The 12,646-nt window shown below is 33.3% G+C and overlaps 1 protein-coding gene across 1 annotated transcript; it reads left to right on the forward strand.

Annotated features, from left to right (window-relative positions):
* The first annotated feature begins 1,955 nt into the window (after window positions 1-1,955).
* Window positions 1,956-12,241, forward strand: LOC138696690 (uncharacterized). The gene is made up of 5 exons (XM_069821985.1): window positions 1,956-2,089; window positions 3,425-3,489; window positions 8,611-8,635; window positions 8,977-9,132; window positions 11,866-12,241. Exons 2-5 carry the CDS (start codon window positions 3,433-3,435, stop codon window positions 12,036-12,038), a joined length of 411 nt encoding a protein of 136 aa, XP_069678086.1. The 5' UTR covers window positions 1,956-2,089; window positions 3,425-3,432; the 3' UTR covers window positions 12,039-12,241.
* The last annotated feature ends 405 nt before the right edge of the window (window positions 12,242-12,646 follow it).

Here is a 12,646-nt window from a genome sequence, read left to right on the forward strand (position 1 = left end):
GTCACAACTCAGAGGATATAATGGCACGATCGAGCAACGAGGAGCTGTCCTGGATTCACTCGTGACCCACGTCGGACGTGGTAGCATCAAAATTGGGATCAGGAATAAAAGTTGGTTTTCGAAAGAAAAAAAATCTACGAACATTCTCGCGACTACAACTCTGCCGAAAGTTCAGCGGAAAGACAGCCGATGTCTGTAGGACAGAGAAGTTCCAGCTATCAGCGGAAAGGGAGCCGATGTCTGTAGGACAGAGAAGTTCCGGCCATTAGCGGAAAGGGAGCCGATGTCTGTAGGACAGAGAAGTTCCGGCCATTAGCGGAAAGGGAGCCGATGTCTGTAGGACAGAGAAGTTCCAGCCATCAGCGGAAAGGGAGCCGATGTCTGTAGGACAGAGAAGTTCCGGCCATCAGCGGAAAGGGAGCCGATGTCTGTAGGACAGAGAAGTTCCAGCCATCAGCGGAAAGGGAGCCGATGTCTGTAGGACAGAGAAGTTCCGGCCATCAGCGGAAAGGGAGCCGATGTCTGTAGGACAGAGAAGTTCCTGCCATCAGCGGAAAGAGAGCCGATGTCTGTAGGACAGAGAAGTTCTGACCATCACATCAGCGGAAAGGGAGCCGATGTCTGTAGGACAGAGAAGTTCCAGAGACCTGTAACGCAGTGCAAAGCACAACACCGTGCTCACTACCATATGGCTGGTAGAACCCAGCAAAATTAAAAATAAAAGTCAAAATGGGCTATTCGATGAAGATGTTTTTCTCTAAAACGAAAACGAATGAGCTGAGAACCTTGCCCACTTTACGGTAGGAGCCTCACAGCACTAGTAATAGCAGCCCAAAAGCAGCCCAAAAAATTGAGTCCCTCCTTTGCCTCTGATACCCTTTACATTTAATTAAATTTTTGGACCTATAAAAATGGCCGGAAATATGCATCCTGATCTATAAGCGAGCTCGAGCAGATGAGTGGACGAAGATTTCATATTATTCAGTGCGTGTCAATTGCCATAGAAATTAGAAAAGCAAAAAAGGATCATAAATCCGTGGGTTTATAATGGCACAATCGAAGAACGGAGCACGGTCCTGGATTGACCCACGACCCACATCGGAACGAGGTAGTAGACAACGACAATCTCGAACAGAAGTTTATTTTACAAAAAAAAATCATTTCAGTTTTTCTGTACAGTTTTACAATGTCTGCAGTTTCATTAATGGATCTTTTCCCCAGTTTTCTTTTCTCGCTATTATCATTAACATTCAAAACTGAATTTTAAGACTTTTTAGATAAAGCAATAGCAAATTCTTTCTTATATGAGTTTTCTGAGGAACTAAGTTCACTAATCATTATTGGTACCGGTACGAGTATATTTACAATAATTTGTTTCTCCTTGAAATTCTTCTTTTTGGACTTGCACCCTTCACCAGACAGCTATTCTGCCTGTTATCGAAGTATATCTTGCATTACTACAGACTTAATAATTTTAAAGGAAATTATTTACATTCTTAATATCATATACTACATTACTACAAAATTAGAAGAGAAAATAAGTTCTTGTGAGAGAAAGCATATAGGAAAAGTCGACTGGGGAAAAAAAGAGTGCTTGGGGAAAATCGCATTGTGAAACCAATAATTATTGTCCCCCCCCCCCGAAAGAAGTAGTTTTAAGAAAAATTGATATTGAGAATAGTAAATTAAGAAGAGTTCCTCCAATCCAGTAATTATTATTTCTATTGTTTTAGGGCTAATGAGCTCACATTAAGTGGGGTCGATGGTTACCAAAATTGCATGCCATTTAAACACGCAATACAAATAATAATTAGACGATTGTCCTGAAAAAATTCCAGTTTTATCAATTGCTTTATCATTCGCTACAATGAGGACAGAGGTCTATGCTTTCTGCAAGCAAGTTTTAAGAATGATAAGTATAGTAATCAAAAGTGAAAATTTTTACAAGGTCTATTCTTTTGTTACACAAGTTTTAAAAGTGATAAGCAAGCAACTAGTAATTTCACAGTTGTGCGCATTACGTAACTTATTTGGAATATTTTCCGTAACAGCAGTTCGTTGCAAACACAACAAGAAGCACTTTATATGGGTATGTTACAAACATTTTATTAATTTATCATTTCACGTTTAAATTGAAAGAAAAATTCTAACGAAATTCAACGATTTAGTGAGAACTGAATTAACTAAATCACGTGTTTATACATATTGTGAGTTACACTGAAAATTATATTATGCATTAATATTAATATACTGTCATACAGCTCAAATAAATGCCTGTATTGTATTTCTTTCTTATAAATGCGGGAGTCTTAATACAATTTATTGCACAAATTATGTTAATTAGTGCTTACTTTCATAGAAATACAATATTTGTTTAAGTATTATTTCAATATAACAGTTATACTTGCTCACAATTTACTACTTTTGTCCTCAAAGAAAAGTATTTTATGTTAAGACACAAAAGAGTAATTAAAATAATAAAAATTTAGATTAATTATATTATTGAATTAAAATCATAAAACTAATATTATAGAAATAAATTTAATGAGCATCCGTAGAATACAGTTTTATGTGAACTACAAACGACACTTCAATACAAGACGAATATTTATTAAGCATACTTATACAATAAAATTATGATAGACAAGATCGCTGAAATTCGGCTTCTAGATGTAAGATACATAGTTTGAATTACAGAGGTAGATAAACGTGAGAAATTCTAAGTAATAAATTAAGATTTTACATTTCCGTTTAATATAATTTTGACGTTAAAACACTTTATCAGTTTATTTATTTTAATTTAATTAAATGATGATCGTCTAAAAAAATTGTATGCAATACACGTGGTAAGTGCATTACAGAATCTCGGGAATAGAAAAGATATCGATTTCGTCTCGTTTTTCCAAATTTTTCTTGGATTCTATAATAAAACATAAATAAAATATACCCAAAGCTACTCTAGCTACACATTAGAAATCAAAAGAAAAAAATCCATAAACGTCCTAGACATCACAATAATAAAGGATTTATGTTGTTGTTTAGTCAACTATCCGAAGACAGGTCTGACCTCACAAGTAATACCAAGAAGGCACCACTTACGAGGCAACTAGGCCAGGAGATAATGGGGTAGGGTGGCCAGATCCTTTTACCCTCCGTTGCATACATCGCCGACTAGCTGCATATTACACTAGTCAGATTTCAGATGCATACAAACAATTGTTCTTCCTCTGACACATATCGTCAAGTGAGATGTACTGCCTGATAATAGATGGACATATCAGCCACAACCTCAATCAGAGGATAAGGATTTATGATAGATAAAAATAAAATAAACGCTTTATTGTTACAGTAATATACCGTAAGTTATGACGTTACAAGACACATTTCAAATTATTGTTATACTTAATACCATTCTATTTTACAGTGTAAAATATGGCATACAAAGTCCTGTACATTTTGGGTGTCTTCACCATATGCCTTATTCATCAGGTAAGTGGTAAAATGTATTCTTCCTCTACAAAATTTCAGAATTTTACATAGCAATTTTTATAATTAATTAATTGGTATCTAAAAATACAGTCGAATCTAAGGCTGGACTGTGGAAACGACGACAATGTTGAGAGATTTCCTTGAATTGCTATTCTAGCCAATTTCATATTGTTCATTCAATTTTTTCCCCATCTCATTAACATTTATGTCCGATATTGCTGGACAACAATACAATGTTTTCTCTCAAACAGTAGTTCCAGATACAATCGAAAGACATCAATGTTACCTAGTGAATTTTATTGCATACAATGTGTAACCAGTTGGGAACTTCTACATCTATTTAATTGAAAAAAATACTCTACGATCCTTACTTAGGTGTAGAAGTACATGATTTAATCGAAATAACTGTGTATTGGAAATAATAATAATAATAATAATAATAATAATAATAATAATAATAATAATAATAATAAATCATTCTTCAATACTGTAGTTTTTCTTCAACTGAATATAACAAATATACAAAGAATAATCTAAACAATAAATTAAAGAAAAACGGGATAATACTGCTTTATAGAACTCAATTATTATTTAAAAACGAATTAGAATACTTATATTATACATAGTAAACATCAAAAGAATGCAAAGAACCTACTTGAATGAATATATTAAACATAGTAGCAGTACCCGTGCGCTCCGCTGCACACGTTAGAAATAAATATAAAGTAATTACATAATTAAAATAGGACATTTGATCCAGGGAACATTCGTGTTTGATAGAAGGATAAATCGCTTATTATGTTATTTAAATTGCATTAAAAAATTAAAATGAGATCATTTTGATCCAGAGACCACTCATTTGGTCATAAAAATTATTTTAGGAAATGCAGGAAACGAATGCCTATCAAGTTTTCTGTGCATAAGAAGCTATTTTAATCTTACCTGTCCTCGATTCACTCAGAAGTTACTGTAATAACATTATAGCATTATGTCCACCTATAGAAACTACACTTTCCAATGGTGAATTAATAATTAATTATACAAATCGGTTAATTTAGCTTCCGATATTACTTCATACAAACACAGAAACATTCTCTGTAGGCTATGTTTAATAGCTTTCGATTGTTGTTGTCATCCAAGGCCCCTTATAGACGAAGTCATTTGTTTTTTTTATTTCATTACACCGCCTTAGATTGCGTTGTTATTGTAATTTTGAAACTCATTTATCTCATTAAATATCAGTCCTATCAAAATTTTACGTGGAGTAAAACTTATCGGAAATTAGTTTTAAAGAAACTTTTGTTATGTAATATTTTTCATTGAAATTAATAATAAGGGAGATATTTCGATTTATTTAATTCAAGTCCCCTTATAACCCCCCTTTTAAATAAAATATTTTGAATGCCATATAGCCTAAATTCTAAGTTACAACGAACTTAATTTATATTCCAATTTTCATATAAATCGGTTCAGCCATTATCACGTGAAAAGGTAACAAACATCCAGACAGACAGACAGACATAAAAAAATAAAAAAAGCTATTTTCGGTTTCAGGGCGGTTAATAATATATGTTACGACCAATTATTTTTGGAAAATCGAAAATTACCAGAAAAATTTCGGCTGCAGATTTATTATTAGTATAGATAATATGCAAATATAATAATAATAATAATAATAATAATAATAATAATAATAATAATAGTAATAATAATACGTTTCTCATTGTAGAGTATTTCTTTTATATAGCAAGATATATTTTTTCTTCATATTCTACAGTGCGTTTGCTTCCCCCTGCAGCCGGGCGATGAACAGCAAGCACGCGGAGCAGCAATAATATAACCTACAAACGTGCTGCCACCCGTGCTTAAGAATCACTCAACAGCTGTCCATCATTTTGCAGTCAGCTGACCTAATTGCGTTCTGTTTCAACAATCAGTTTGCTTTACTGAAACGCTTAAAAAAAATGCCTCAAGGCCGCAGGGGGAAGCGAACGCACTGTATTATACTATATATGCAATTCGTGATTAACAGGGAACGGATTTATATGGACTAAAAATATATGAAATATGTAAATATATATGTAGTTATTTTTACCAAAATATGGAATTAAATATGGATTTTTACCAAAATATGGAATTAAATATGGACTTAAAATTATAAAAAAATGACTATGTACGTTAAATATTGGTACATTTTAATCAAACTAAACAAAAAATATAATGGACGTACCTTATCTTCCAATGTAGTTTCAACAAAACACAATTTTTATTGTCTGTTACCATAACAATAGGTTACAAACATTTCTTTCAAGTGCTGAAAAGTGAATCTTCTTCTATTGTCTCTGAGGATAGATTTATACTGACTAAAAGAGCGTTCGACGTCACAAGAAGTAACTGGTACATAATTCAATTTCACAATGTCTGCTGGGGATAAGTCCAAGTTAATCTTCACTGTTGATTCACCACTCATCACAGCAACAACCTTTTGTAGTTCTTCATATCCAGGGTTTTTTGAAAGTACAGTGTCCACCTTAGCTCTTACTGCATCTGCAACTTTACCTCTACCACGATTCAGTTGTTCCACAGTACTATTTATAATTTCAAAACTTTCAGATAGTGAAAGGTGCCTATTTTGGAGACTTTTGAGCGTTTTTATGATGCATGAAAATGTATGCTGAATGTGAGCTAAGTCATTCTTCACACTTATGTCACAGGTAACTGTTTTCGCAGTATCAATTGAGACTGCATCTTCAGAGTCCAATGCAAGGAGAACATTGTTAATAGAGTCTATATGTTCGGCATAATATTCAACTGCTTCTAGCCATGTACCCCATCTAGTTAAAATTGGCTTTGGTGGCAATGGAATTTCAGGGTACATTTCTTTCAACACGTTAACTCTACTGGGAGCTTTGAGAAATACTTTTTTCACTGATGAAATCAACAAATCTACTTTAGGGAAATTGTCTCTGACCACTTCTGCCACACGATGAAATGCATGCGCCACACAAGTAAAATGAGTCAATTTAGGATATACAACAGATAATGCTTGTCCAGCTTTGACCATATAAGGGGCAGCATCGCTAATAAAGAATAACACATTATCGTACATAATACCCTTTGGCCACAGGATACCCATAGCTTCGTTGAACAGTTTAACTATAGTTTTGTTATTGCACTTTTCTAGAACATCACAATGTAAAAGAATTCGTTCAGAATATTGTTCACTTAACAAACCGATAACTACATTACCAACAAGTCTACCTTCTTTGTCGGGAGTCTCATCAATGGAAACCCAAATTGAACTATCTTTAATTTCATCTCTTATCTTGTGTATTGTCTCATCGTAGATGGATGGAGCATACGTCTTCCTAAGTGTTGACTCATCCGGGATTGTATGTTGAGTATATTTTTCAAGGAATTCCCTGAAGACCTTATTCTTTAGTTTGTAGAGAGGAATATCAGCAGAGATGAGAGAACGGCACAGGTCGATGTTAAACTCAGATCTTACATTCGATGTTGTTGGTTGTGTTAAAAACAATTGTCTCTGCTTGGAATTTAGTTGTTTGTTGGCCTGATGTTTACTAGTTGTAATGTGTTGTTGCATCAGGAACTTTTGTGTAGATGATACTGCACACTGACACAAATTACAAAATAATATTTTATTGTCAGTTGATAAACCATCTTCTTTAAATTCTGAAATGTAACTTGTTAGTTTTGATTTTAAATTGACTGAATGACGTACTTTTGGCATATTTACCGTCTTTATAGTATGATTTACAAAACTGAACCTATGTGTACTCTGACTGGCATTTAACTGTTGAGCTGCACAACTGAAGTCTGTTAAAAATTTTAAATTAAATTAATACAGTTTTGTAACTTACTTTCCCATTGTTGATAGGACTGCTAATTTTCAAATAACTCTGATGTTAAAGGGATTACTGAACATGTGTTTAAATCTCTATTGTTGAAATGTATTTTTAAAAGTTAATGGAATTTTGTTTTGTTTTATTGTTAAACCTAATATAATATGGACTGTTTTATATGAAATATGGAAAATATATGGAAATTAACGAAAATATGTACTAAACTCTAAAATATGGAAAAATATGGAAAATAAAAGTAGGATTTTTCAACCCTACACATTGTGAAACATAAAGATAATGCAAAATATAAATTATATTAGCTTTATAAGTAAATATGTATTTACATATAAATCCTTTCCCTGGTGATTAACCATGTTTTGCAATACAATTGCATATTTCTAGAGTCCATTTTCTTAACTCAATCTAGTAATAAATTGTACAGTTTTATGCCAATATTTTTATAGTAATTTTGAGTTTTCTTCAGTCTAACCTGTGGGGTTTCTATATCATGTCTATATCTAGTGTTATAGGAGTGAATGTTATGTCTTTACCTTAAATTATCAGTATTTTCTTTAATCTTTAGAATGGAGCCTAAAATGTAAATAGAGGGAAGAGCTAAAATTTTATAGGGAACAAATATAATGTTATAAGGTTCCTCCAAACATTTCTATTATATACAATAGGCTATACATTCTCTTCTGATGCGCCAAATCGTTGCACAGTATTTTTTACACTGGTTGCCCACGTCATCTTCTCCTTCCACTTCCCATTCCTGCATTCTCTCAAATCCAATCTATGGGCATGCCCGTACCAGTGTAGTCATCTCCGTTCAATTAATGTATTTTATGTCTTCCATTATTTTTCGTACCTCTGTGTTTTTATCTTCTCTCTTCTCGATGTCCTTTTTATCTGGTGAAGTACCATGAATACACAGATGCAAGTAGGAGCAGCCACTGATTGGCTGACAAAAACACAGGGAACGTTTGTTGGGACTCACTGTAGTTCATTTTTCAAGTACATAAACGGTTTTGTCCTATTTATATAAAATACCCGTATATACGTAATACGTATTTAAATAAATGTGTAATGTAATTTCAATTTATTTTAAATACCCGTATATTTAAGAATATTTATGCTTAACTAAATTTACCGACAATGAATTAATATAACTAAATGCAAATTATGAAAAGTCTGTAAGTAGCTATAACTCTTGAAAGACAGTAATCAAAATAATATAATATTACATTTTATCTTTCAGAATGGTTACTTCATTTCTGGAGCTCGTAAGTAATATCAGATAGCAATGAAATCATATTACATCGTAAAATAATGTATTGCTATTTGTTTCTAGTGTCTGCATTAAGCAATTTTGGCTAATTTACATAAAGATAAAGTTGTATTTATGATTTTTATATCAGGGATATATATATATATATATATATATATATATTTACTTGACTAAAAATACAGGTTGAATTATGATACAACTAGTGTATTTGGCAGAATGTGACGCAAACCATTATGATGTCAAAGACAAAATACTCTATTCAGTCATTTATTCTGATGAGATAGTACCGGTAACTATGCAACAGTTTGCTAATAATATCATTATATTTCTTAACAGCAACCAAGTACAACACAAAAGCCATGGAGAGACTCATCTCTTCCATAAACGAACATCTACCAGGTCTTGAGGATGCAGAAAATGATAAGAAAGAACTCACTTCAGCCATGAAAAGTCTTTTGACTAACCTAAAGGACCTACGACAGCTTCGTAAAGGTCGGTTATTAGTTACTGATTATCACAATCATTACCATCACAAACATTTTCACTACCACTATCTTGATCTTTCTCTTCCTTTATTCTTGTTTATCTACTACTTCAGTTACTCCTCGTAATTCTAATTTTCATTACCTGTACATACACGATTATTGATCAATCTTCTTAATGTATCCAGCTGTTTGCTGGTAACATAAAGTCCATTATAGTCCACTGTAGTCTATATAACAGTTATATTACCGGTTGTTCTATATGGTTGTGAAACTTAGACTCTCACTTTGAGAGAGGAACATAGGTTAAGTATGTTTGAGAATAAGGTGCTTAGGAAAATATTTGGGGCTAAGAGGGATGAAGTTACAGGAGAATGGAGAAAGTTACAGAACACAGAACTGCACGCGTTGTATTCTTCACCTGACATAATTAGGAACATTAAATCCAGACGTTTGAGATGGGCAGGGCATGTAGCACGTATGGGCGAATCCAGAAATGCATATAGAGTGTTAGTTGGGAGGCCGGAGGGAAAAAAACCTTTAGGGAGGCCGAGACATAGATGGGAAGATAATATTAAAATGGATTTGAGGGAGGTGAGATATGATGATAGAGACTGGATTAATCTTGCTCAGGATAGGGACCAATGGCGGGCTTATGTGATGGCGGCAATGAACCTCCGGGTTCCTTAAAAGCCAGTAAGTAAGTAAGTAAGTAAGTAAGTAAGTCTATTCAGTTTTTGTTTTTCATGAGAAATGAGGGGTATTTTAATCGGTGTTCATTATAGATACCTGTTGCTAATAGCCAGAGTTAGGGTGTAGTCAATATATACTGCAGAGCTGTGTCTTCTGCAGCTGGTACTGATGCTTTTAATTTATTTCTTTTGTTACAATATTATTAAGATAACAATAATCACATTTGGTGGTCAGTCGTCTATTACATTGACTGTCAGGATTAGAGTCAATGTCAGTAATTCTGAGTAAAATTAGTCTATTTCTGATATTCTAATTTATATGCTAGAGATTACTTACTTACTTATGACTTTTAAGGAATCGGGAGGTTCATTGCCGCCCTCACATAAGCCCGCCATCGGTTCCTATCCTGTGCAAGATTAATCCAGTCTCTATCCAGTCTCTATTACCATATCCCACCTCTCACAAACCCATTTCAATATTACCCTCCCATCTATGTCTTGGCCTCCTCAAAGGTCTTTTTCCCTCCGGCCTCCCAACTAACACTTTATATGCATTTTTGGATTCTCCCATATGTGCTACATACTCTGCCCATCTTGTGTGGTTTCGTAACAAGCTGTTTTTTACGGTGATGGGTTATTAACCCTTCGCCCAACCCTCAAGCTGGAGGACCACCCCTTATTGGCTGTCCACGACTGCTTATTTAATATATTCGCAGCTACTCTCCATATCTGGAGGCCGTCTCCTCTATCCGCAACCTGAGGACGCGCCATGCCGTGGTGATAGGGACCCACAATACATGGATATGATGGAGATATGGAAGTAAAATATTAAAAGTGAATATAAACAAATAATTTTCATTTATGGTCATAATATACAAGAGAAAGAAGAAATATATATGAAAATTTAGAATGAATTCTGTTACACACAAAAACACTATATAATGTAAGGCATATATTTCAGACCACAAATCAGATATTGGAATGATGTGGATTTTATGTGGCTAATTAGATTCTTTGAGTGGAAATGACATTGCAATCAAGGAAAAAAACATTCTTTTCTTCTAGTCAACAAGGTACTATACCTAATATTTAACACGCGAAAGTAATATAATATAATAAATATTCCGAAGTGATAGTGTTAAAATTTGTGTAATCGAGATATATATTCTATCAACTGAATAATATATAATTCACACTGTACAAGTTACAAATACAACAATAATGAATTGTTATTTAAAATAAATAATGTTATTACTGGTACTGTATTTTTGATAATGTGCACTGAAGTATCTTTTCGTGAGTTTTGTCCCAAACCAGTAGCGTACGCAGAATTTTTTCAAGGAGGGAGTCATTAAAATTGTTTTAAATTTATATTATCAGTATTTTAAATTTTGTATATTATTATTATTATTATTATTATTATTATTATGTTAAGGTATATTTATTAATATTATGAATATGCTTATAAAATCTTTGAAACGTTAATTTTTTCACAGCCCTCCAATTTTCAACAAATTTTAAATTTTGTTATATTTGTATAATAATAAAAACATGCGTTGGTCATTATTACACTTACACAGTAATCATATTTAGTATGTGATATGTGAAACACTTTGCATGCGAACAGGAAAATTCATGGAAACAATAAAAAAATATTGAAATATATATAATTGAACACAATACTGGAACATGCAACTCACCTAGAATGAAGAATGTAACTGGCATGATGAATATATTGAAGGGGGGGTAGGAGTACTATGTCTTATGTAGATGTGAAGAATTAGAGATGGGAAAACGATTAGGCCTATGGATATAAAAATACTCGAATCTAAATATGTAGTTTTTTGTAAGTTCAAGAGGAGGGACTCAAACTCGGCAATTTTCGTAACTCTGTAACTCTGTCCGAAACACTTTCTCCAAAATATTATTTTATAATCTTAGAATACTGTATAATCTTATAATATTGTATAAACTTATAATAATTCTATAAAAACTACACTGTTTTATAGAACTATTCTGAAATTAAAAATTGATTGATAAATTTGTTTCAGATGGAAAGGATAGCAAAGAAATTGCAGATAAAGCTCTGAATGAGATCCAGATACTCCAAGAAAAGGGACCTGTATATCGTAGAAAGGAGGAAGTGAATGTTTTGCACACAATGCTTGATGCTGTATATATGATTATAGCTAAACATGAAATTGAACAAGGTTCACAGAGTTGAGTGGAACTCGAGATTTACTTTCATATGTCAGTCATATTTTAATTGCATGTCACTTTGCCATGAAAGACAGACATTTTCTAGACCTATTATTATTACTACTGAAGTGTATTAAAGTTAAAAATAATGTACTAGAGTTTACATTATGTTTTGTTCTATTTTTGTGAATGGTACTTATTAAATAAAACTGCAGGTTTTAACTCTGATATTTCTATTTTGTACTTTAATATGATGAACACTTTCATACCTCTCACAAATGTGGAGTTTTAGGCAATAAAACAAATTAGTCTGTCTTGCTGTCCAATATACGAGGGTGATGTAGCAAAAAGTATGTTTTAATGAAGGCACCACATTTTTATGTTATGGCTGTCATACACCTACACGCAACTCTCAAACTGTTCGGAGGACCACACCTGCTATTAGTTAGCCGGTCCATATGACCTAGACGGGAGGATTGTCAGACGACTCCATCGACCATATCTTCTCTTCACCTCTGAGGGGACGCTTGTGCATGCTATGGCAGGTCAGCAAATTTTGATGGAACAGTTATACTGGGGACAGACTACAGTCACTAATCGCGGTTATCGACCTAATCGCGATCGGGTTTGTAG

Source organism: Periplaneta americana, chromosome 3 (genome assembly GCF_040183065.1).
Source record: "Periplaneta americana isolate PAMFEO1 chromosome 3, P.americana_PAMFEO1_priV1, whole genome shotgun sequence".
Classification (NCBI taxonomy): domain Eukaryota; kingdom Metazoa; phylum Arthropoda; class Insecta; order Blattodea; family Blattidae; genus Periplaneta; species Periplaneta americana.